The sequence below is a fragment of the Oryzias latipes genome, chromosome 5, assembly GCF_053564925.1.
Source record: "Oryzias latipes strain Hd-rR chromosome 5, Olatipes_Hd-rR_3.1".
Classification (NCBI taxonomy): Eukaryota; Metazoa; Chordata; class Actinopteri; order Beloniformes; family Adrianichthyidae; genus Oryzias; species Oryzias latipes.
This window is the reverse complement of record NC_136241.1, coordinates 35,388,852-35,416,048: the sequence shown is the minus strand read 5'-3', so window position 1 is coordinate 35,416,048 and position 27,197 is coordinate 35,388,852. Positions and strand designations below refer to the sequence as shown.

The 27,197-nt window shown below is 45.2% G+C and overlaps 1 protein-coding gene across 3 annotated transcripts; it reads left to right on the top strand.

Moving 5' to 3' along the window:
- The first annotated feature begins 2,323 nt into the window (after nt 1–2,323).
- ip6k1 (inositol hexakisphosphate kinase 1) lies at nt 2,324–26,406 on the top strand. 3 transcript variants are annotated; one of them, XM_023955340.2, is made up of 9 exons: nt 2,324–2,497; nt 9,183–9,422; nt 9,738–9,883; nt 11,084–11,210; nt 20,479–20,713; nt 21,312–21,493; nt 22,314–22,489; nt 22,570–22,803; nt 23,617–26,406. In XM_023955340.2, the coding sequence occupies exons 3-9, from the start codon at nt 9,767–9,769 to the stop codon at nt 24,076–24,078; spliced, it is 1,533 nt and encodes a 510-aa protein (XP_023811108.1). In that variant the 5' UTR covers nt 2,324–2,497; nt 9,183–9,422; nt 9,738–9,766; the 3' UTR covers nt 24,079–26,406. The 3 variants fall into 3 exon arrangements, with proteins under 3 accessions (XP_023811108.1, XP_023811109.1, XP_078804276.1); XM_023955341.2 differs by lacking the exon at nt 2,324–2,497 and adding an exon at nt 2,617–2,876; XM_078948150.1 differs by lacking the exon at nt 2,324–2,497 and having other exon boundaries at nt 9,178–9,309; nt 23,617–25,318.
- The last annotated feature ends 791 nt before the right edge of the window (nt 26,407–27,197 follow it).

Sequence of the window (27,197 nt, the reverse complement as noted above, 5' to 3'; positions counted from 1 at the left end):
AGATAAATTATTATATTATTTTTCCTCCAAACTGAGTATTTAGGAATGCCTGAGTTTTCTTTTTTAACGGTCAAAACACAATCAGTTTCCATTAATCCAAAGATGTCTCCTGCGTTTTTTGGTCTCATTTGTGAACATGGGGTGTGTCTGGTTTTTTGTCTGTGTGGTCTTGTGATGGACTTAAGAGTGAACCCCACCTTTGAACCCTACCTTCGTGTGACTCCAGGACTCCTGACCAGGACCAACTGGGTTTAGAATGAATGAAGAACTTAAACCCAAAGGGACAGTCGATCGAAAGTATCAGGCTTTTAAAAAAGCGTTCTTGCTCTCTATTGCCGGGGGAGATAAGGAGGTCCCTGATGAGGGCAGTTTGATGAAGACTTCTAGGATACATCAGATGATGAAGAGGCTTTTCAGTTTTCCAAAATAAAAGAGGGCTGTAATGATGTCGCTGTCCGCTGTGCTGAAATCAGGGGAATTGATCACCTACATTTAGAAAATGTTTTGTATTGTTTAAATGAACATTTATGAACGATCTTTATTCTTTAATGTTTTCTTTAATGTTCATAGTTTATTCCTCCACTGTCCAGTGCAAACCTGAACCAACCTGTCTGTGTTTACACTAAACTACAGATCTGTTTCAAACACGTACACAGCCTTTGCCACATTGTGACAGACATGTAATAAATTTGTTGTAACTCCAGGTTTAAAATAAAAGTAAAACCTGCTAACAATTTTATGTTTTATTCTTTATTAGATTTTTAAAAACCAATAAAAATATATAATGAATTAAAATTTGTGGTCCATCTTTCAATGTTTCCTATTTGGGAGTTGCAGTAATGTCTGTGTCATTATCATATACAAGTTAATTTAATTTCTATTGAAAAAAGAAAGCATGTCCATTATTATACAGTAAGCATATGACAGGAAAGAGGGAAATGTGCAGCAGAAGGCCTTGCAGTGCAGATCTGGCAGCAATCAAAGGGCTGTGCCTCCTCGAATGAGTTGGTAACCTGACAGACCAGATACTTCCATGTTACTATTTTTTATCTAAACATTTTCATGCAGAAGTTGAGGAATTGCTAAGCATAAGCCTGCTATGTGTCATTGTCTTCTGATCACACTCATTTTTTGGTGAAGTGAAGACCAAATTAGTCTTTTTAGAAATAGACAGATTCATGCATTTCGCTGCCTCCTCTTCATCACTCATCTGGACCAGGAACTCTGTAAACATTTTTATCAGCTTTTTAACCTGCTTATTCCTGCTAACTTTATAAAGTTGAATGTTCAGACTGAAGAAATGTTGGTCATTATGACTAAAGTGGAGGCCAAGACTGTGCTAGAATGCACAGTTCTATAAAAATGCACAAAACAAGAGCATGTATTGATTTATGATCTATTTTCCTTAATTTATCATTAAACAGATTCATTTTTTGTTTTTATCATTATTAGTAGATATAGGAAACAGAAAATTTGGTTCTGACATTTTTTTAGCAACTTATCATGAAAGTTTTACTTTAATCAATTTTTTCAAGAACTGAAAAATCAAAACAATTTTGTTTGTTTTTTGGGCTTTTTTGTACTAAGTTGAGTAAGAATACAAAAAAAAGACCCTGTTAAACATGTCAGAGTGCAATTGAAACACTTATGCAAGCAGCTGTTTAAGAACAAAATGTTTAAAAAAATAATTTAAATCAACATTTACCTTTTTATTATTATTTTATTTGATCATCTTCACCAAAGACTGCCATTACCGACTCATCTACTTACTGTTCTCAGCCCTGTTGTCACTTTAACCATCTCATTGCACTTTTGCACTGTTTAGATTGCTTATTATAATTGTTATTTTAGAAGCTGCTTGTGGGGCGAGAGGAAAGTAATTTCATCTGTGCTGCATGTCATGTGTATGCAGCATATTTGACAATAAAGCTGACTTTGACTTTTATTTTTTTATTGAAATGCGAGAACCTTTAATGTAAAAAATGATGTTTGTCTTAGGAATTTACCAACATTTTTTCAAATTACCTCTTAAGCATTAAACCAAATGCTAAATATTAAGATAGATAGATAGATAGATAGATAGATAGATAGATAGATAGATAGATAGATAGATAGATAGATAGATAGATAGATAGATAGATAGATAGATAGATAGATAGATAGATAGATAGATAGATAGATAGATAGATAGATAGATAGATAGATAGATAGATAGATAGATGTACATTCATTCAGGTAAAGGTGTTGACATTGTGTTGAGGCCTGCAGATGACATTTTGCAGTTCCATCTACAGACTATAGGTGGCGCCAAAGCGCCGGCCCCGCTAAAAGCCGTTGAGACCGGACGGGCTGCGTTAGCTTCAGTGTTGTGACGTTAGCCTCTGGATGTTTTTCTTCGTTGTGGGGGGCTTTAAGCGCCGGGTTGGAGATCCGTGAAGGTTCCTGGTCTGTAAGGATCCCCGCAGAAACACCCCGGAGGAGCCCAGCAGGGATGCAGGTGGGTTTCCGTCGGAGGTGGTCTAACCGGACAGACGACTGCGTAACAAATTGTAGCCAGCTAGCGGTTAGCATAGGAGGCTACTGAAACGGCAGGCAGAGCCCGTAACGCCCGACTTTACGTCCGTATGAGGCGGAGGGCAGCGGCGGGAGAGGGTGGAGCGCGGCGGCAGCTCTGGACCAAACCCACAAAGCGGCTCGGAGGTCTCCGGACCGGACCGGAGGCGCGTTAGCTCGCGGGAATGTTGTCAGGCTAAGGTCAAGACGCCGCGTACTCACAGCGGCTAACGGACCCCGTCCTGAACCGAGGACTGACGGCAGCCCGCCGCACGGTTACCGGAGAGCCGCGCGGCGGGTCCACGTCGTTGACAGACCGAGAGGTGGGTCCCAGAAGTTCCCTGGAGCCGCAGACCGAGTGACATCATGATCATGTGGCATTGGAGATGGCGTTAAAGTGTTTGTTTGTTTGGGTGCAGTTCGGTTTTATTAGCATGTTTCTCTGGAAAAGGCGGACTCATAAATAAAAGTTAAGGCGTTTCTGAGGAATCTAGAGAGTTCTCGGTTCCTCGGCTGTCAGAGAGCGGTTCTGTGCGGGTTCCTGCGGGTTCGCGGTGGAGGATAGAGGTCTGTCCTGGTTCAAGGCTTGCAGGCTAATTTTAGCTCATTTATGGCCATATAATAGGATAAACAACACGTTAATAAACACCTTATCTGCTGTTCACAGGTCATAGCTTTGCTTTCGGGCGTCTATCTTTAGATGGCATCAATGTCAGAGGAGAATATCTTTAATAAGATGGTTACTTAGTCTACAAACAGCTGAGAAAACATTAAAAAGGTGTCAATATAGTATCTGCACAGCATAGATTCAATCATTTACATTCATTGTTTGGAAACATGTCTAAAAGTTCTGCTGTGATTCAATTGGTGTTTTCTTAGACACACGTGTTCCTGAAAGTCTGTGGGTTAAAGGTTGTGGTTGTAGAGGGTGGATTTAAGGTGGAATGCAGTGTAATCTCCAGGATGTGCAGTGCATGTTCCTAAACCAGGAGAGTTAGTCCCGCATGCTGAGGTCTAATCCGTGAGAAGACGTTGGTGGGACAAGACAGACGGTCTTCTGCTGTGACAGAAGCTCCGAACTGACGCCTGAAAGGGGGGTTTTGGTGTGAGTGACTGTTTGATTTCTGATATTAGAAGGTTTCCCGCTCCTAACATGAGGAGAGTGTGGACTTCAGAAACATCAGTGACGGGATCGGGATGGTTAATTTGATGAGTGTCTTGGTTGAGCGGCGTGCTGACATGGGAGTCGTGTGGAAACTCCAGAGTCTCAGGTTTGTGGTGTCAAAGATCCCAGATGGTAGACGCCTGACTCAGGTGATGCGTCTTCTCACCTGGGTGGTTGACAGGACGGATTGTTCTGCTGTGTGTGTTTGTGGTGCAGCAGCTGCTGCTGTTGTGTCTCCTGACACAACAGCAGCAGCTGTGTTTGCGTGTTCCCAGTAGGGGATATTTATTTAGGGACGGCAGACGTGTTCTTCTGACCCTTTGATTGTTTATTTTGAATGAGTGAAGCCTTTTTTCCAGAAGAACTTAGACGCTTCCTTTAGAATCTCCTCTTCATCGTAGACTTTTAGCTTTTTTTCTCCTCCTCATCTATGCACCTGCTAAATACCTGAATCAGGTGTGTTTCACCAATGAAAAGCAGCAGGATCAGGGTTAAATGGGACCATTGTCTATATATAAGACCTATAGGAAACGGTTTACTTCCAACTCCAAATAAAGGAAGTCAATTCACCCATTTTTTTTCACAATACGGACGTCGCCATGTTGGAGCCAGAATGGTTCTTCTGACCGATAAAACAACTGAGCAACAGCTCTTTATTTCTCTCTAGAAGTCTACGGGGTTTTGGCTTCTTGGACACCCACCCCCACTACTTCATAACCCTCAAACGGTCATGTAGTGCTGAACTATCTAGTGCCCTGGATTTATATTGTTTTAAACACCAAATATGACGTCCTGGAGTAAAAACCTAAAGAACTTTTTACAAAGACTGTTTATGAATTCACTGTCAATTTGGATCAATTTTGCAAACGCAGTGCATTGTGGTCTATATTCGCTAGTGAACATCTATGCAGGTCAAAATGGCGAACGCCCTTTATAGTGCACTCAGTAGCCGTCGTCCAAACTTGGCGTTTTCTGGTTTCTGGAAAACAATGAACCGATTCCAGGACAAAAATGCGTTTGTCATCAGTCGCCGCCTCCAGCCCGTGTTTTGCGTCTTTCTGCTTCACTGATGCAGCAGAAATGACAAACGTGATGTGATGAAGGTGGTGACCTTGCAGTATGTTTTGTTTTAGGGGAGGGGGCCGTGCTGGAAATCCTTTGACTGTATTTTGGTTTTTGCAGTTTATGCTCCATAGAACACTCTAACATTTACATTCATGTCCAAACCCAGACTGCTGTTTGTTCAGCCTGATAGTTGATGTCTGTGATTCTCTAAACACTGAAGGAAAAGAGGAAGACGAGGACAAATCCTTCAACGTTTATGACGTCATCTTATGCAGAAAGCCTTCCAGTCACTGCGTGTCATATTTAAGAGAAGAGCAATGCTCTGATGTGTGACGGATGGAAATGATTAGATCATGAAGAGTTTCAAATGAGAGTTCAACGTTTGATCATAGAGAGTAACGATCACAACTAAACAGACAGTAATAGAGGAGTATAGGGCTGCACGATATGAGGAAAACTCCTGATATTAGTGAGCAATATCGCAATGACAATAGGACTTGCGATAATTGAACACATTGCAAAACAACCAAAGAAATCATTTGCATTTCACTGCAGTTTAATTTAAATAAGAGTCGACATACCTTAAATTATCCTCCAAATGAAACTAGGCTACATTGGAGACAAGCAACCAACATAAAGGCTCCCTCTGATTGGTCAATTGCATTCATTGATTTATTTTATTCGCTAAATACTTCAAGCTGCCATAAGATTGTTTTAGCACATTTAAGGTCACCATTTATTGGGATTTTCACTTTCTTTTGCGATATGCATATTACACAGCTTGATATTGCGATAACGATACATTTGGGATTTATTGTGCCGGTTCTGAGATGTGTACCATCAGTCTGTAGCAGCACACCAGTAATTCTGTGGAGAAAATGAAAACCTTTGTATATATTGAAAAAACATTTGTGTGCACGGACCATCGACTGTATCTGACACCTGGACTGTGTGACTCCTCCCCCCTGCCGTTCCAAACAGGAAGAGACGTGTATAGAGAAACAAACAGCTGTTCCTCCGTCATTTTATCGGTCAGAAGAGCCGTTCTGGATCTGGATACTTTTTAAAAAAATATCTTCTTGATAATCCAAGTGTTTTTTCGTAAATTTTTTCTGAAGTTCAAGTTCTAATAACCTTTTTTTGCTCATCAACCGTAGTTTCTTTCATTGTTTGTGGAATTCTCCTTATTATTGTCTGGATCGCTTAAACCAATATTATTGTTAGTTATCCAGTGAAGGTTGTGTGTGTGATCCATAAACACTTTGATGGCCATCATTTTCTGTGTTTTACTTAGAAAACCAGTTCTTTTGGCGTGAAACACACTAAAAACTGTGGACAGGTAATCTGACCCATAATGCACCTGACCTTTTTCTTTGAAAGCTGCAGGTGTTTTGCTTCTTTTTGCTCCTCACTCTGTGGTGAAGTGGTTTAGGAGGAAAACTTTAGAATAAATGTTGTTTTAATCCCACATTTATCAGGGCTCTGCTTCTTGTAAAGGCTGCTTTAGTGAAGCTGCTAAGTCTTTCAGTTAAAGGAGAATTGAAGGTTGAGAGGAAATAGAAACAAACAGATGAATTCCTGATTGTTCTTCGTGTTTTTCCCTCTGAAGTTCTGGATAATAAGTTTATAAATATTCCTGTTGCTTTCTCCTGGATGAGGCGTTCCTGTCCAGATGACTGCTGCTGGTGTGTTTGTTGTTGAATAGCTGACTTCAGATGAAATGAGTGCAGGTGAGGCAGGTGAGGCAGGTGAGGCAGGTGAGGCAGGTGAGGCAGGTGAGGCAGGTGTGTTTGCTGAACTAAAGGAAAAACCCTGAAGGAGCGTGGTCATCGTGAAACTAAAACACCTTTTAAGGACTTTAGGTGCCGTTTATTTACCCAACTATAAGTACATGAAATCTAATGGTGGATGGATAAAGTATTTATTAAGAATATCAATATTAAGTCATTAGTACTTCAGTTTTTCTCTCCTATTTAAGTCTGAACTAACAAAAACTGCTGTTCTAGTTCAGGTTGAAGGTGTCTAACAACAAGAGTGGAGTCACAAAGATGTTCTTTATTTTATTTTTACATTTTCTTTATTTTTTATTTGAAAAGGTTCTGAACTAATGTCAGATGTTTGATGGAGTCCAGATGTTTAGGTTGTTTATGGCCTGTCGTTTGCAGATAAACAGACCTCAGTTTTCTAGAACTAAAGTCTCATCTGTCTTTTTTTTATATAAACATTTGCTGAAGGGTTGAATGTAGTTGTTTTTATATTAAATTCATATTTTATCCCTCAAGAAGTCTTTGTGAGATGTTTCCATCCTCAGGAGGAGTGGATTTTCATTATTTTTCCTCCTCCGGAGCCTTTGCTGCTCCTGCCGGGTGCAGCACACCTGATGCAGGTAATCTGCAGGGACGTGTGGGAAGCAGCAGGGCGTGGCATTGAGGCTTGGAGACCCCTGGTCCACCAGGCTGAGGCAGAAGAGAAATGAGGCTCTGTTTGGAGGGAATCTCTTCAGTTCTTAGCCGTTCCACCAGATCTACGGTTCACTCTGAAGATGAGAAACATGCAGCAAATCCAGCGCGACCCCGTTCCTTCAACACGGCAGTGACCAACCGTCTTCTGCTCTTAGACCTTCCTGGAAGTCCATAATTGGCTCTGTCATGTCTGACTTGCTGGAGGACTCAAAAACCGACAGTCATTTGGTTTGAAATAGCAGCTTAATCATTCAGCCAGCGGCTTTGTCACGGTGACGGCTGGTGATGTAAGATACGCTCATCCTGATCCTCCCAGCCGATTGGTTGGCCCCGCAGGTCAGATGTCACACCTAGCTGGACGTAGGAGCAGATTAGAGATGTTTGTTTGGAAAGGGACTGACTGCAGGGAGATGCACAGATGAACCGGAGAGTTTTCAAACGGTTGGCTTGGTTAGGTCGCCATGGTAACTTATGCTGCACTCCTAAGTAAGACTAAAACTATTTTTGGCTTTCTATTAAATGCTTGTTGCTTTTTCTGGTTAGTCACAATCCTTTTGAAATGATCTATTGGCGCTTTAGTGCGAGAACATCAGAGCCTGAATGTCAGGATTTAAAAATGTTTGGCCTCTTTTAACAAAAACTGCTGTTCTAGTTCAGGTTGAAGGTGTCTAACAACAAGAGTGGAGTCACAAAGATGTTCTTCTCTTTTACATTTTCTTTATTTTTTATTTGAAAAGGTAAAAGTGCAGAAGAAAGACAGAAGTATTACTTAAACATTCACTTGAAAGTCCTTTTCAGTCTTTTTTATTTCCAAAAATATTAAACTCATGAACTTACAGTTGAGTCATTACACAGAGCCGTTAGTCATTCTTGTTCATGCTCAGTGTTTGTGGTAAAGCTGCACCCCTGTTGTGTGTCTGTGTGTAATTGTGGGACTCCTTTCACTTTTCTTCTGATTGGAGAGGTTGTGTGTTTGAGTCTGTGGGCTCACGCTGAGCTCTCCCTGGTGGATGAGCCCTGCAGAACCTCTGATTCTAAGCAGATATTGGCTCTGGAAACGCTGGCCTGTGTCATTAGTGGGCCTCTGGTCTCCTCCACTCGGTCTCCACGCCGCCGTTCCCGTCAGCCTGTTCAGCTTCTGCTTCGGTTTAGACTAGCGGACAGTTCCTGGAAGGAAAATCTGAAAAAACAAACTGAAGGAGGATTGCATCACGAAAATGGAACGTACCATCGTTGTGAGTGTGATGAGTGTAATGGAAGCTAAACGCACTTACGACGTACGGGTGTCGCTGTGGTACGGCGTCCTAACGTCGTTGGTAAGGTGTGAGTACTGACTCCCTACTGAGCGTACATAAGTGGTGCACGCGTGGGGCGTGCACGTGATCGTAGGACGTCCACACAAACTTCACTGCGATTATCTAATTTCCTCATTTTTGGTTTTGATTTTTTTTCATTTGAAATGGTTTATTTCAAGCAATCAAATAGGAATAATGCACAAAACAAATCAATCATCAGTTATACATTCATACAAATACGTAACAAACTTAGGATAATTAGACATTAAATCAAAGATTGTTTGAAAGGGAGTGGCAGGAAGCCAGCTTATAGAATCACACCCCTGTTCTACTGTAACCATTTTATGACATGATTTATCATCATCATAACTTTTATCGGACAGAATCAAGAATCCTTAAGTATCATCTCTAACAGTCAGGCAGCGGCGAGGAGCACACAGACTTCACATGCGAGCAGAGTGAGCGACGACCTTAAAAAGACATCCTGCTGACCCTTCTAGTGTGCAAATGCCTGATAACTGGCAGCAGGGATCACAAAGAGGTTTTCCATGATGTCTGTGGAGGAGGATCTTCATCGCTGTCGGGATTTTTAGGAGCCCACTGTTTGAAATGTTAACGTTGTCGGGTGTTGTCTCGTTGCAGCTTGGTGAGGCTGTGGACACGCGCATCTCCCGCAGCCCCGCCCTCTTCGCTCCCCCACCATCTGTCCTCATTGGCTCTCTGCTCTGCTGTGGGTGGATCGGGGCGCTCTGATTGGAGGCTTACAAAGGTGGGTTTCCGGTCTGGCGCCGCCTCCCCCGGGGGCCGGCGTGCGCTCCCAGCAGCCTGTGGTGCCCTGCGCCCCCCCCTCCACACCACTGCACACTAGAGCCCATGCCCAGGGTGAGTGAAGGAGCACGCCGTCCCGTTACTCTGACGCCAGCACCGGCTGGTTCTTACAGTTTGAGGTCACTGAGTTTGCTCATTTACATGTTTGTTTACGTTAATATTTATCTGAACGCTTGCCAAGCTATAAATGAAAATGCTGGTAGATCTTAAACACCCAGATCAGCTGTGCTGGCTGCAGCAACCCTGTTTCTGATGGGATTACCTGCTTTAGTTAAATAGGTGTGACCTTCACGACCTTCTGCCCGCCTGCAGTGGTCAGCAGGAGGGCAGAGTAACGCCATACGGATGTATCTGTTTCATATTTGTCAGGAGGAAGCGCGGTGCGTCCGCCAGGAGCCATGTGCCTCCCTCACACCAACAACATGGACAGCAAGATACAGGGGGCAGGGCCAGGGGGAGGAGCTATACTTCAGCCACAAGCAGGGGGCGTTCCTTTGGAGCCCTTCATCCACCAGGTGAGGCTGAGCGGGAAAATGTTAGAGGGACATTCAAAACATTTCTACAGGGTCATTTTAAAACGTTCCCTCATTTATTGTTAAAAAAAAGCCATTTTAGGCTAAATCTGCAAAGTAATTTTCTTCTTTTTTCCCCACAACTTTTAATTCTAGAATGAGTCATGTCAACGCAGCAACTTCAATAATACTAGTTACATTTTCCTTTATAAAAAAGAAAAAAAGAAAGCTGAATCCTATGACATTTGACTCAAAACAAGTATCTACACCCAATGAAAACAGATAAAAAGAATAATTACATAAAAGTAAACCTAACAATGAACATTGCTTCTCTTCTCTGAGACGCCACAGCTCTCCTTCATTAAAAGCCTGATTCATAAGCATAATTCAACTCTGTTGAGATTTTGAGTATAATTGAGAACGGCTCCCCAAATTCTCTCAAACAGGAGTTTGTTTGGTTTGATGAATATACATTATTCTTTCCAAAGGAAGGCAGTACATTTGTTTTAGCCGCAGGTTTATCTAAGTTGTTTTGAGATTATTTTTTCTACTGTCCTTTTAACTTCTCCCAAAAAAACGTGTATTTGGTGACACTTCCACATACAATGTTTTCAAAGTAGTTTTTGCTGTAATTCTAGATATTCAACGCAGTAAAACTCATTTTTCTCAGAAAGACATGAACATTTTCTCACATTTTTCTCTAAACTCTCAAAGTTCAAACGCGTATAGAAAAAAGACCAGGATTGAAGACTAAAAACAAAGATCCGCCTACAATCAAAGGTTTATGTAAAATGAAGACATTCAGTAGAGCAGACATGGCACGGAGGAGATTGATTGACAAGGTCTACAGCCAATCAGGAACACAGAGCGCTGTAAAAAATAAATCAAAGGATGCTCCGAAAAAGATTTGCAAGACTGTGAGAGATGAACCGTGTTGTTGCAATGGACCACTATATTGACATGAATGCCAATAATAATACCCATCTAAATAGAAAGCTTCGTGTTTGTTTTGGTCATAATTGTACTGATTATTTCCTGATATCTAGTTGATGTCTTCCGACCCAAACGTCACTTTGGGGGAGGGGGGGTAAATGTTCTGGGTCTCCCAAACATTTTCATCTGTCCCCATGGGATGAGAGAAACCTGACACTGGAACCAAATCTTCTGCGTGAAGGTTTCACCCCTCCTTCTCTTCTGCTGCAGGTGGGGGGTCACACCAGTATGATGCGGTATGACGACCACACGGTGTGCAAGCCTCTGATCAGCAGGGAGCAGCGCTTCTACGAGTCTCTTCCTCCAGAGATGAAGGAGTTCACTCCAGAGTACAAAGGTGGGATGTCGTCCTCCAGCAAAGGCTTGTTTTCATGTCGTCCCCGTTTCTGTGGCGTCAGATTTCTTCTGATGGGGGGGGGGTGTTCACTCCAGACCTGGTGTGTCTGTTTTGTTTGGTGTTGGAACATAAAGAAACGTTGGAGGAATGTGAGAGTCGAGGCCAAAGCCTCAGTCTACGATGGAGTTTTAGGGCTGCGGTGAGAAAAACATTCAGGAGGATAAATATGTTTTTGTTCCTCACTTACAGGAAAAAAGTCAAAGTTACAAAATAGATTCAACCCGCTACAGCAAAGTTGTCTGTTTATCGGAGCCTAGCTTGAAGATGAAAGATGTGGAGCGTTTTGTGAAGCTTTATTTCAGAATAGGTTTCAAAAAATGTCTGAACTTTTTAGAGACTCAAAACCAGATTCTTGTCAGTGTAGCCGTCTTTCTGGGGTTCAGTGTCGGTAAAGCGGAGTGTCATCTGTAAAATAAGGAGCTCAGAGACACGTTTGGGTGTAGAGGAGCAATACTTTATTTTCCTTTTCATTCACACACCCAGAAGTCCATTTGTCTCTTTACGTCATGAACCTGTCATGCACAGAACACCAAAGCAGAAGGTAAACAGTTCCATACGCCCCCTCCTCCAGAGGAAACGTCCCGTTTCAACATAAAACAACAAAGATGAATGAAAATAGTCTGTTATATTAGCAGAAGAACGTTGGAAATGCCAGAAAGTGCTCCTCCTCCTCAGACGGAAGCATCACACAGACGTAGAGATCTGGTCTTTGGAGGAAGAAAGGATGAAGGTGGACATCTGCAGGGACACCAACGTCTTCATCAACGGCTGCGGAGATCCTGCAAACCCCCCATCAATGAATAAAACATTAATATACTGTAAATCAAACAAAGGAGCTTCCAAACCTTAAAACCACCATATCATTGCAGACAAATGTGGGTTTCTGGGATCGTGTCAACAGTGTCATCCGATAGGCTGGATCTGATAACAGCAGTCATCTGATTAACTCACCTGCTCAGGTGGGAATCGGCTTTTTTCTCATCAGGGTTAGTGGTTGGTTTGTCGGCCTAGAGCATGTCACAGGTGAGATGAAGGAATTTCAAAGCTTCCTGAGAGCTAAGAGCATAAATGTCTGATTTAGTTCAACAGAGGAGGACACGTTCAAGTGAGTCTCAGCCTGTAGGAAAAAGGAGCATCTGATTGATTGGGTGGAGAAGGAAGGAAGCAGAGGTGTTTCATGGAGGTGACGTGCTGCTGCAGCTCTGCTCTTCATCAGCAGAACCTCCTTCAACCGTTTCCCCTCCTTTGCTGTAGTAACGGACCCAAACAGAACCTCAAACCTCAGTGTTTGTGTTCTGATGGGATCCGTCAGCCGGACGGGCTTCCAGCAGTCATCTCTGCAGGTCCGTCCTGCTTCGGCCTGGAGTTTCTCTATCCAGGTCTGCTGGGTGACGCGGGACGTCCAGGTCGCACGCCTGCATATCCTCGCCCCCCCGCTGTGCTTCAGCTGTCTGAATATGCTGTTTGGCTTTTGCTAAACACTTTGCTTTAAGGCCAAAGGTCTGACTTTGAGGTAGAGCAGCCGTTTTTAAGCTTTCAGTTCTGCAGAACAGAGCGGTTTCAGCACAGACACCTTTTCCTGACAGACAGCAGTAAAGTCTTTTTCCTTCTAATTCAGTTTGTTTATATTCTATTCATAGCCATGGTCGACTTCAGCCACCAAAATAATCTAAAATGTCGTTGGTAGTTTTACAGATGAAAACGAAAGATAAAGTTTTGAATCAAACCTCTATTGGTGGAAAAAGTTTCAGGGTCAGAAAAGTGTAAACATTCACCGACAAATCAATCTGATCAGAGGAGTCGGATCAGCTGCCGCATGTTTGTGATCATAGATAACACTTTTACTTCCAAAGCGCTCATGGTGTTTGCAGTGGGGCTGCGTCTCCTCCTGTACTCTCTGCTGCTCCTCCTCCCTCCAAGAGTCCTGAACGTCTTGCCGCTCCATTGTCCTGCAGGTTCAATCCCCAAAGGCAGACAGCTGCTGGAAGCCCCTTTCTGAATCCATCCATTGCTCCTATTTGTCTTTGTTTGCTGCTTCAGGTGCTTTTCTCCTTCCAGGCTTTTGCTGCAGCATCAAACCTAAAGCTTCTCTAACACAATGGGGCCAAAAAGTCCTCAGTCAGCCACCAGTTGTGATGGGAGAGGCCTGTAATTTTCATCATAGGGAAACCTCAACTACATTATGAGAACATGAGAAAGAAAAATCCAGAAAAGTGGATTTATTTAACCATTTCATTTGTAAAGGATGCTGTAAAACAAGTATTTGGTCACCTAAAAACGAATGGAAGACATGCAAGACCACTGATAATGTCCCCCCACCCATCTGACCATATGGTCAGATTTTGAGTGAAGACCTCCCCCCATAAGTATTGAAGATGAAATCTGGCTGGGTCTTTCAGAAGGACAACGATACCAAACACACTGGTAACGAAGCATTTCAGGTCCAGGAGTGGCCTGGCCACTCTCCAGATCTCAACCCCATAGAAAATCTTTAGAGGGAGTTGAAAGTCTGTGTTGCTCAACAAACAGCCTCAAAAAATCACTGCTATAGAAAAGATCTGCATGAAGGAATGGACCAAAAATCACTGCTGTAGAGGAGATCTGCATGGAGGAATGGACCAAACATCACTGCTGTAGAGGAGATCTGCATGGAAGAATGGACCAAACATCACCGCTGTAGAGGAGATCTGCATGGAGGAATGGACCAAAAATCACTGCTGTAGAGAAGATCTGCATGGAGGAATGGACCAAAAATCACTGCTGTAGAGGAGATCTGCATGGAGGAATGGACCAAAAATCAGTGCTGTAGAGGAGATCTGCATGGAGGAATGGACCAAACATCACTGCTGTAGAGGAGATCTGCATGGAGGAATGGACCAAACATCACTGCTGTAGAGGAGATCTGCATGGAAGAATGGACCAAACATCACCGCTGTAGAGGAGATCTGCATGGAGGAATGGACCAAAAATCACTGCTGTAGAGAAGATCTGCATGGAGGAATGGACCAAAAATCACTGCTGTAGAGGAGATCTGCATGGAGGAATGGACCAAAAATCAGTGCTGTAGAGGAGATCTGCATGGAGGAATGGACCAAACATCACTGCTGTAGAGGAGATCTGCATGGAGGAATGGACCAAACATCACTGCTGTAGAGGAGATCTGCATGGAAGAATGGACCAAAAATCACTGCTGTAGAGAAGATCTGCATGGAGGAATGGACCAAAAATCACTGCTGTAGAGAAGATCTGCATGGAGGAATGGACCAAAAATCAGTGCTGTAGAGAAGATCTGCATGGAGGAATGGACCAAACATCACTGCTGTAGAGGAGATCTGCATGGAGGAATGGACCAAACATCACTGCTGTAGAGGAGATCTGCATGGAAGAATGGACCAAACATCACCGCTGTAGAGGAGATCTGCATGGAGGAATGGACCAAACATCACTGCTGTAGAGGAGATCTGCATGGAGGAATGGACCAAACATCACTGCTGTAGAGGAGATCTGCATGGAGGAATGGACCAAACATCACTGCTCTAGAGGAGATCTGCATGGAAGAATGGACCAAACATCACTGCTGTAGAGGAGATCTGCATGGAGGAATGGACCAAAATTCACTGCTGTAGAGAAGATCTGCATGGAGGAATGGACCAAACATCACTGCTGTAGAGGAGATCTGCATGGAGGAATGGACCAAAAATCAATGCTGTAGAGATCTGCATAGAGGAATGGACCAAACATCACTGCTGTAGAGGAGATCTGCATGGAGGAATGGACCAATGATCACTGCTCTAGAGGAGATCTGCATGGAGGAATGGACCAAACATCACTGCTGTAGAGGAGATCAGCATGGAGGAATGGACCAAACATCACTGCTCTAGAGGAGATCTGCATGGAGGAATGGACCAAACATCTCAGCTCTAGAGGAGATCTGCATGGAAGAATGGACCAAACATCACTGCTCTAGAGAAGATCTGCATGGAGGAATGGACCAAACATCACTGCTCTAGAGAAGATCTGCGTGGAGGAATGGACCAAACATCACTGCTGTAGAGGAGATCTGCATGGAGGAATGGACCAAACATCACTGCTGTAGAGGAGATCTGCATGGAGGAATGGACCAAACATCACTGCTGTAGAGGAGATCTGCATGGAGGAATGGACCAAAGATCACTGCTGTAGAGGAGATCTGCATGGAGGAATGGACCAAACATCACAGCTCTAGAGGAGATCTGCATGGAAGAATGGACCAAACATCACTGCTCTAGAGAAGATCTGCATGGAGGAATGGACCAAACATCACTGCTCTAGAGAAGATCTGCGTGGAGGAATGGACCAAACATCACTGCTGTAGAGGAGATCTGCATGGAGGAATGGACCAAACATCACTGCTGTAGAGGAGATCTGCATGGAGGAATGGACCAAACATCACTGCTGTAGAGGAGATCTGCATGGAGGAATGGACCAAACATCACTGCTGTAGAGGAGATCTGCATGGAGGAATGGACCAAACATCACTGCTGTAGAGGAGATCTGCATGGAGGAATGGACCAAAGATCACTGCTGTAGAGGAGATCTGCATGGAGGAATGGACCAAACATCACAGCTCTAGAGGAGATCTGCATGGAAGAATGGACCAAACATCACTGCTCTAGAGAAGATCTGCATGGAGGAATGGACCAAACATCACTGCTCTAGAGAAGATCTGCGTGGAGGAATGGACCAAACATCACTGCTGTAGAGGAGATCTGCATGGAGGAATGGACCAAACATCACTGCTGTAGAGGAGATCTGCATGGAGGAATGGACCAAACATCACTGCTGTAGAGGAGATCTGCATGGAGGAATGGACCAAAGATCACTGCTCTAGAGGAGATCTGCATGGAGGAATGGACCAAAACATCACTGCTGTAGAGGAGATCTGCATGGAGGAATGGACCAAACATCACTGCTGTAGAGGAGATCTGCATGGAGGAATGGACCAAACATCACTGCTCTAGAGGAGATCTGCATGGAGGAATGGACCAAACATCACTGCTCTAGAGGAGATCTGCATGGAAGAATGGGCCAAACATCACTGCTCTAGAGAAGATCTGCATGGAGGAATGGACCAAACATCACTGCTCTAGAGAAGATCTGCGTGGAGGAATGGACCAAACATCACTGCTGTAGAGGAGATCTGCATGGAGGAATGGACCAAACATCACTGCTGTAGAGGAGATCTGCATGGAGGAATGGACCAAAGATCACTGCTGTAGAGGAGATCTGCATGGAGGAATGGACCAAACATCACTGCTGTAGAGGAGATCTGCATGGAAGAATGGACCAAACATCACTGCTCTAGAGAAGATCTGCATGGAGGAATGGACCAAACATCACTGCTCTAGAGAAGATCTGCGTGGAGGAATGGACCAAACATCACTGCTGTAGAGGAGATCTGCATGGAGGAATGGACCAAACATCACTGCTGTAGAGGAGATCTGCATGGAGGAATGGACCAAACATCACTGCTGTAGAGGAGATCTGCATGGAGGAATGGACCAAAGATCACTGCTCTAGAGGAGATCTGCATGGAGGAATGGACCAAAACATCACTGCTGTAGAGGAGATCTGCATGGAGGAATGGACCAAACATCACTGCTGTAGAGGAGATCTGCATGGAGGAATGGACCAAACATCACTGCTCTAGAGGAGATCTGCATGGAGGAATGGACCAAACATCACTGCTCTAGAGGAGATCAGCATGGAAGAATGGGCCAAACATCACTGCTCTAGAGAAGATCTGCATGGAGGAATGGACCAAACATCACTGCTCTAGAGAAGATCTGCGTGGAGGAATGGACCAAACATCACTGCTGTAGAGGAGATCTGCATGGAGGAATGGACCAAACATCACTGCTGTAGAGGAGATCTGCATGGAGGAATGGACCAAAGATCACTGCTCTAGAGGAGATCTGCATGGAGGAATGGACCAAACATCACTGCTCTAGAGAAGATCTGCGTGGAGGAATGGACCAAACATCACTGCTGTAGAGGAGATCTGCGTGGAGGAATGGACCAAACATCACTGCTGTAGAGGAGATCTGCATGGAGGAATGGACCAAACATCACTGCTGTAGAGGAGATCTGCATGGAGGAATGGACCAAACATCACTGCTGTAGAGGAGATCTGCATGGAGGAATGGACCAAACATCACTGCTGTAGAGGAGATCTGCATGGAGGAATGGACCAAACATCACAGCTCTGGAGGAGATCTGCATGGAGGAATGGACCAAAGATCACTGCTCTAGAGATCTGCATGGAGGAATGGACCAAACATCACTGCTCTAGAGAAGATCTGCGTGGAGGAATGGACCAAACATCACTGCTCTAGAGAAGATCTGCGTGGAGGAATGGACCAAACATCACTGCTGTAGAGGAGATCTGCATGGAGGAATGGACCAAACATCTCAGCTCTAGAGGAGATCTGCATGGAAGAATGGACCAAAACATCACTGCTGTAGAGGAGATCAGCATGGAGGAATGGACCAAACATCACTGCTGTAGAGGAGATCTGCATGGAGGAATGGACCAAACATCTCAGCTCTAGAGGAGATCTGCATGGAAGAATGGACCAAACATCACTGCTCTAGAGAAGATCTGCATGGAGGAATGGACCAAACATCACTGCTCTAGAGGAGATCTGCGTGGAGGAATGGACCAAACATCACTGCTGTAGAGGAGATCTGCATGGAGGAATGGACCAAACATCACTGCTGTAGAGGAGATCTGCATGGAGGAATGGACCAAACATCACTGCTGTAGAGGAGATCTGCATGGAGGAATGGACCAAACATCACTGCTGTAGAGGAGATCTGCATGGAGGAATGGACCAAACATCACTGCTGTAGAGGAGATCTGCATGGAGGAATGGACCAAACATCACTGCTCTAGAGGAGATCTGCATGGAGGAATGGACCAAACATCTCAGCTCTAGAGGAGATCTGCATGGAAGAATGGACCAAACATCACTGCTCTAGAGAAGATCTGCATGGAGGAATGGACCAAACATCACTGCTCTAGAGGAGATCTGCGTGGAGGAATGGACCAAACATCACTGCTGTAGAGGAGATCTGCATGGAGGAATGGACCAAACATCACTGCTGTAGAGGAGATCTGCATGGAGGAATGGACCAAACATCACAGCTCTGGAGGAGATCTGCATGGAGGAATGGACCAAAGATCACTGCTCTAGAGATCTGCATGGAGAAATGGACCAAACATCACTGCTCTAGAGAAGATCTGCGTGGAGGAATGGACCAAACATCACTGCTGTAGAGGAGATCTGCATGGAGGAATGGACCAAACATCACTGCTGTAGAGGAGATCTGCATGGAGGAATGGACCAATGATCACTGCTCTAGAGGAGATCTGCATGGAGGAATGGACCAAACATCACTGCTGTAGAGGAGATCTGCATGGAGGAATGGACCAAACATCACTGCTCTAGAGGAGATCTGCATGGAGGAATGGACCAAACATCACTGCTGTAGAGGAGATCTGCATGGAGGAATGGACCAAACATCACTGCTCTGGAGGAGATCTGCATGGAGGAATGGACCAAAGATCACTGCTCTAGAGATCTGCATGGAGGAATGGACCAAACATCACTGCTGTAGAGGAGATCTGCATGGAGGAATGGACCAAACATCACTGCTCTAGAGAAGATCTGCGTGGAGGAATGGACCAAACATCACTGCTGTAGAGGAGATCAGCATGGAGGAATCGACCAAACATCACTGCTCTAGAGGAGATCTGCATGGAGTAATGGACCAAACATCTCAGCTCTAGAGGAGATCTGCATGGAAGAATGGACCAAACATCACTGCTCTAGAGAAGATCTGCATGGAGGAATGGACCAAACATCACTGCTCTAGAGAAGATCTGCGTGGAGGAATGGACCAAACATCACTGCTGTAGAGGAGATCTGCATGGAGGAATGGACCAAACATCACTGCTGTAGAGGAGATCTGCATGGAGGAATGGACCAAACATCACTCCTGTAGAGGAGATCTGCATGGAGGAATGGACCAAACATCACTGCTGTAGAGGAGATCTGCATGGAGGAATGGACCAAACATCACTGCTCTAGAGGAGATCTGCATGGAGGAATGGACCAAACATCACTGCTGTAGAGGAGATCTGCATGGAGGAATGGACCAAATTACCAGCAACAGTTTAAAACTTTGTGATGACTTACAGAAAATGTTAGACACCTGTCATTGCCAACAAAGAGTATGTAACAATATATTCAGTTGATCTTGATAATTTTCCACCATCATTTACAAATGAATTCTTTAAAATCAGACAATGTGATTTTCTGCATTTTTTCTCTCATAGTTGAAGTTTACCTATAATGAAAATGACAGGCCTCTCATCTTTTTAAGTGGGAGAACTTGCACAGTTGGTGGCTGACTGAATATGATTTGATGTTTTTGTCCTGTTTGTGGGAAAATTTTGGCCTAATGAAAGCAGTTTCTTCATGAAAAGGTCTCAGCTTTCCGCTCTTGTCTGTCCGTCAGCCTCCTCAGCTGTCGTGTAGCGACGCCGCTGCCTGTCGCACGTTAATCCCTCGCCCTCCAGTGTCAGACTGTTGAGGTTTCTCCGTCAAGGACTTTTGGAATCAGCTGTTGATCTGAGCACAGGGGATTTAGCCCCCCCCCCTACATTTAAAGGCTCTGGGGTTTGATTCTGTTTCATACCAACACTTTACATTTGAAGTGCTGCTCGGCGTGAGGCGAAGGTCTTCCAGCCGTCCTCTGATCTTCTGAGGAGGTGGAGGAGATCTGTCAAACCCTGAAGATGTGCACATGCAGTGACCAGAAGCTGCAAAAACACCACAAAAATGCAGCTAAATGACACTAAAGGATCAGTAGAAAACCTTTATTTTCCAGATGAAAGGATTTCAAACTTGAATTTTACTTTGAAAAGTCAAGCTTTTTGAAGAGCTGCTGCGGTTTACGTCCTTCGCTGCACATTTGTGACATGTTAACCTGTTTCAGTCCTGCCTTTGGATGGTTTGGTCGGTTCGAGTGGCGACTCCTCTAATCTGACCTGCAGAAGGAGGAGCGTGACCACGCCCGTGGCGTTCCACTGCTCCGCGTCCTTTGCCGCTCTGGAGGAGATCTTTTTTTTCTTCCCCTCTCTGAACTTTGTCTGCTCCATCAGGGGTGGTGCTAGTGTGTTTTGAGGGGGACTGTGATGGATACATCAACCTGGTGGCGTACCCCCACGTGGAGAGCAACATGGAGGGCGGAGCTGCGGAGCACGAGGAGCGAGACCCCCAGGAGAGAGAGCAGCCGAGGAGGAAGCACTCCCGCCGCAGCCTCCACCGCTGCTCCTCCGAGCACAAGGAGGAGCGGGCCGACAGGAAGGAGGCGCATGATAATGACTCCTCCGACAAGTAAGATATAATTTAAGGAAAGGAGGTCAAACGGCAAACTGTGGGGAGGGTTTGAACCCCCCCCCCAGGTCAGAATCAGGCTCATAGAAGAGATCAGCTTAGATAAACCGTTTACCCATAATGCACCACTAAAGAATTTCTGTTCACTAAACCATGTTTACTTAATAAAACTGTAAACAAGTAAAATCTGCTTTAATTGAACAAACAAAGCCACGCCCCCAACCCCCCAAGCTCCTTTGAATGGAGCTTCACCTCATTCAGCAGCTCCACCCTCAGAGCAGGAGGCAGAGCGTGACCACTGCTCTCTGTGCATGTGACAGAGATGATTGACAGGCCTTCAGTCAGCTCAGAATCAGAGAACATGCTGACCCCCCCCCCCCCCCCTCAGCATAGCCTCCACCCATCAGCTCTTACTCTTTACCTGCCTTTGGTTTGAAACGTGATGCACAAACTCAGCCCGACTCCTTTCTTCATGTCTGCATCGATGTGATTTTTTTACTGCGGTGAAAAAAACGAAAAACTTGATGATGTTTCTGTTTGCAAAAGTGAAAGTCTTTTATTTTGAAAGTCTTGACCCCGAAGCCTCTTCTTCCTGCAGTCTGACAGAGCTGAAGAGTCCAAGGATCGACACCAAGATCTACTCGGAGGTTCCCTTCCAGATGCTGGACTGGAACAGCGGCATCTCGTCCGAGAAGATCAGCCACAACCCGTGGAGCCTGCGCTGCCACAAACAGCAGCTCAGCCGGATGCGGTCCGAGTCCAAGGATCGCAAACTCTTCAGTATCCTCCCTTACCTGGCGCCGCCCGCAGACGCCTTTCTGCCTTTACTGCTGTGACGCTCTGCTGTCTGCTCTCAGATGGCGCTCTGCTGTCAGTGTCAGGGAGGAACATCTCCTCCTGACTCCCATGTCCCCGCTACTGTGGTGGAGTGGTCCGCCCACTGTGTGCTGCAGTGTGTAACCCAGGCTGTGTCTGAATTCCCGCCCTAATCCCTAACTACTAAAATACTATGTAGTGCCCTGAATTTTAAGTTATTCAGACTCCAAGCTCACTACTTTTTCTTTTTTGAAACGGCAGATATGACATCATCGATTTCACAAAGTTAAAATCTAATTAATATGAGTGTTTGGCAACAATTTTTAATGAGTCCACTGTCTTTTGAAGATTAAAATGTTGATTATTTGTAAAAAAAAAACATTTAAATACATTTTTTTTTGGTAAGAAATGTTCAGACGCAATGCATTGTGGTCTATATAATCTAGTAAGCATGGATGCACACTAGTTTTTTGCAGGGACTTTTCTAGGGCCCTGGATTTTGGCATTGTAGATTCGGACAGCACTACAGAATGGAGAACGCACTAAATGGAGCATTATAGAGCGAGTAGGGAAGGAATTCAGACACAACCCCAGACTCAGGCGCACAGAGGAGGCTTCCGTCGGGTCAAAGGTCATCCTTTGATCTTCAGCTTCAAAGAGAGAAGAGTGCAGCTGCTGGGCAGCGGGCAGCCCTCACTCCACCTTCTGGCTCCGCCCTCCAACCTGCTCTGCCTGGGTTCTGTTGTGGTTCTGCGTGTTGGTGGATTCCCTAACTGGTACCCAGAGTTCCTGCTGCTGGAGAACGTGGTCCATCACTTCTCGTTCCCCTGCATCCTGGATCTGAAGATGGGGACGCGGCAGCACGGAGACGACGCCTCCGAGGAGAAGGCGGCGCGGCAGATGAAGAAATGTGAGCAGAGCACGTCGGCCACGCTGGGCGTCAGAGTGTGCGGCATGCAGGTGAGGGCAGCGCTGCGTGTAGCTGCAACGAGTTCTGGTTCCGTCTGTCCGGTAACATCCGGGTCCCCCCCTCCCTGCAGGTGTACCAGCCCAGCACCGGCCACTACCTCTGCAGGAACAAGTACTACGGCCGCGGCCTGTCCAGCGACGGCTTCCGCCAGGCCCTCTACCAGTACCTGCACAACGGCAGGTGTCTGAGGCGGGACCTCTTCCAGCCAATCCTGAGCAAGCTTCGGCGTCTGAAGGCGGTGCTGGAGAAGCAGGCCTCCTACCGCTTCTACTCCTCCTCCCTGCTCATCATCTACGAGGGGAAGGTGAGACCCGGAAAGGTTTCCAGAACCTCATGATTCTGTGGAACGTTCTCTGAAACAAGAACCGACGTTTGTCCAGTTACTGAACAAACCAGAAGGATTAACATCAACGTCCTGTTGCTGTTTAAACACTGAACCATCTTCTCCTGTGTTTTAAGACATTAAATACATTTGATTTTATCATGAAGTATTGCAGTCAGCAATGCAAATCCTTACAGGAAATCATGTAATTATTCATTTCAGATGATCGCAGGACTGAAACCATAAACATGTAACTTCCCTAAAACTGTTGTAAATTATTTCCTTTAAATGCTCATTTTATCTTTAACGATTCCATCCAGATAATCATAAGTATTTATCATGTTTGCTGAACTCCAACAACAGTTTAGTGGAGAAGGAGCGAGGACGACGTCAGACTTCCTGTTTTCATTTTGTGATCATTATTGAGGAAAATGTATTAATCATTTACAAGTTTTTTATTCCGATTTGAGAGTAGCTTTCAGGAATTGATGTTCCCATTAGAGCAAGGTCCAGTTTCACCAGGAAGTGGACTGACGGACTCTCCTCCCCCCTGGAGGACCGGCATCTGTCAGTGAAGAGACCAGAGTTCAGTTTAGAGGTGTTGGTTTCTTTCATGGAACTGTTATGGGACCCGGATCCGGGTCTGGATCCAGGTTTGGATCTGGACCAGAGTCTGGCCTTTGAGGTGTTTCGTTCTGAACATTAGAAGATCTGAAACGTGGAAACTAGAACTTTCTGCCGCTCCTCCAGGACCTGGATCGGTCCTGATGTTCCTCTGTCTGTTTGGTTTTTCAGGAACCTTATGGACCTTTGACCCCCAAACCTGGACACCCCCCAGGCCGACAGCAGCAGCGCCCCCCCGGAGCGCCTTCAGAGCCACACTCCGGATCCGGCGCCGCCGACGCTCGCTGCCGCGCCAGCGAGAACTCAGACCAGGGCCCTCCGCCGCTCCAGGGGACCGGACCTGTGGCCCCGCCCACCTCGTCTCCAACACCACCCACCAAGACATCCGTCACCCCGCGCACCCCCCTCCCTCACCCGCATCCGGACTCCTCCACACCCCCGGGCGTGGTTTCCCCTCCGCCACACCGTCAGCTGCCACTGGTGGATCTTCGCATGATCGACTTCGCCCACTCCACCTTCAAGGGTTTCCGTGGCGACACGGCCGTCCACGACGGGCCGGACCGGGGCTACATGCTCGGACTCGAGAGCCTGATCGAGATCCTGGAGAGCCTTCGAGAGGAGAACCTGCCGTAGCTCAGAAGCGGCGCTCACGTGTGGGCGTGTCCTTAAAAGGACCGCCGCCCATTTTCAAATAAACACCCCCCACCCCCAGAGACGCGCCGGGCCGTGCAACGACCACCTTTGTGGCGCCGAGTCATTTTCTGAAAAACGGTCCCGGTCGGGCCGGAATGTTCTCCAGAACTGAGACCTTTCGATGTCACCATGGCAACACGGGCATTCAACAGTCAGGTTACCACAGCAACAGCTGGGGGGGGGGGGGGGGGCACTGTCGTACCGCTGCTGTAAAGATGAAGAACCCTTTCTCCGTGTTTTCTCTCCTGATAAATGCATTCCAGCGCGGCGTCCAGCCGGTCCTCGCCGCGTCCGTCAGCCACCGCAGGCCAGACGGGACGTGTGGCTATCGCTGCGTCCTGCTCGTTTTTGTTGTTACCATAGCAACCGTCCTGTCACGAACACGTCTACTGTCATGTTGGCAGTAAGAAGTCACGGCCCGCTTTATGTCTGTGTGCGAATCCGGTTCTGTACTGCAGCGGTTCCAGGAGGACGACAACAGCTTCACTGTTTCCTTCTCTGCTTCTACTGCGCAGAAAAATTAGAGCTCGAACCCTGAGAGCTGTAGGGAAACGTGGAGGAGACGCCAAAGGCACCGGACCGTCTCTAGGATAATTTACAGACGGAACCTCCAGAACTCTGGTAGAAGCACAGTGACCCGTTTAGGAAGCCGGTCCTCACAGAGGTAGACAGACAGATGTTGGTGACAGCAGCAGCTGCTTGACAGCGGCGCAGGACAGAGCGTCCAGCCCCCTCCCTCCAATCTGCTCCTCAGCTTTTTGTTCCCTCCACTCGATCCAAACCCGGACTGGCGGATGCGCCTTTAATGCGGTACTCTGAGGGCAGAGGAAGGACGGGGAGCTCTTCCTCCTCCAGCATCGTGGAGGACAGGAAGTAGATCTGTTTGGGTGGGGGGGGGGGGGGGGGCGCTGCTCCTGCAGGTAGACCCTCCATGACGCTCCACCAAAGCTGGTTCATCCACACGTCTGTGGTTGTTAGCAAATCTCATGAAAGGATCCGCGGCAGGAAAGAGTCGTTTTATCGTCGTCTACCGAACATTTAAAAGAAGAAAAGAAAAACGGGTCGAGAGAAAAAAAACTAAACTAAATTTCCACAAACTGTTTTTGAAAAAAGGCTGTTTGAATGTTTTTAAAAAGTTTTTATCTGTTTGTGTAAATTCTGAGCATTTCCTCTGGAAACAGTTCTGAACTTTTTGTTCTTACCAAAGAAAGGATCTGGAAACGAGCAGAACCCCCCAGGAGCAGCTGAACCCCCCAGTTTCATGAAACTTGTTAGCGATCCCTAAAACATCGGGGAACACCAGCCGTCCTGTGAGAGTATTTTCATGTGCTGTATATGTTTATGTACACAAACGGGCGTGTACTTTGTGTTTGGGGGTTAAGTTTGACTGTATGGAGTTAATTTAACTCTGCCCTGCCTCAAAAGTTCAACACCCATATATATATATGTACATATAGATATCTTTATGTGCATATATATATATATACACATATACATATACACACACATATATATATATATATATATATATATATATATATATATATATATATATATATATATATATATATATATATATGTGTGTATATATATATATATATATATATATATATATATATATATATATATATATATATATATATTTGTATGTCGTTATCTATTGAGAATCATGGTCAGCATATTTAATGACCTCCTGTTGGATCTGATAGATCCAGATTAGATCGTGTTAGCCAATCAGATGTGTCCATTTGTACTCCTTCAAAAAGAAAAGTTGGCAGTCCCTCAGGCTGGCCTTGATGCAGCACTGCCCCCTGCTGGACAGCCTCAGGAACTGGAGTAAAGGGACGGCGTGAATGGAAATGTTTTACTTTGGGTTTAACAAGGTAATAATTTATTTTTTTAAACACAAATCTTCCCACATGTGCAGGTAACACCTTTGTCTTTTACACGTCTCCCCTCTTAATGTAAAGGGACGTCTAGAACAGTATTAAAGGAGGTCTGCGGTTCTGCTGCATCCGCCGCAGGTTCCAGGCCTCAGTTCTCTGCAGGGAAACATGCGCATGTTGGAAAGGCCGCAGAAAGCTTTCAGTTTTTCACCTCACCCCCCTGAAGCAGGTAAAGACGCAGCGGTGGGGGTCGTTTCCTGTACATCAGCGATGTGAAGATCGTCCTCAGTGATTGGTGGAACTTATTTAGCTGCATCTTTCTGTGATTTCATCCCGACTGTCAGAACAGTGAACGTAAGAAAGATTAAATCTTTCCAGAAGCTTCTGGCTCGTTTCTCTTTATTTTTTCATGGGGGGGTTACATCATATTCCAGAGACATAAATATTGACATTTAAACGATATTTTTCAACAGTAACTAATCTTTGAATAAGCCGGCTCAAATGTAAACATTAAAAGTATCATTTTGTGCAAACAGCATGCTGCTCCTCCCCAAAAGATACATTAAACAATCAAATTAGACCTCTGTAATAAATGTATTATCACAATATCAAGCTGTGCAAGACGCATATCGTACAATTCTGTGAAAATTAATTTAGCGATTGACCTTAAATGTGTAGAAACAATTTAGTAGCTGCCTGAAGTTCTAAACTAATGAAATAAATCCCTTTATGCATTTGACCAATTGGACGGAGCCTTTTATGTTAAATGTTTGCCTACTATGTAGGGCAGGCGATCACTAATGATCACTATTGATCACTAATATCGTAAATGGTGAGTTTTCCTCATCGTGCAGCCCTGATAAACTGGAAATGAGTTGTGTGACAGTTTTCACGTGGTGGATGTGAAACAAAAATACAATCCCCTCTTTGCATTTCCCTTTACTGACGTCACTGAATGAGCCGTGTTTATGGAGAAAATGAAAAAGCGTTTTGGAGGATTGAGTTTTCATTTTAGTTTTGAGTCAATCGATGCAGTTACATTGTGAAAATGGAAAAGCATTTCTGTTCATTCACTTTAATTGTAGAATTAGATATTTTTCTAATTGAATTTTGCTGCACATTTACCAGAGAAGGTTTTGGAAATGAAACGTGAAAAAACTATTTTCTTTATCA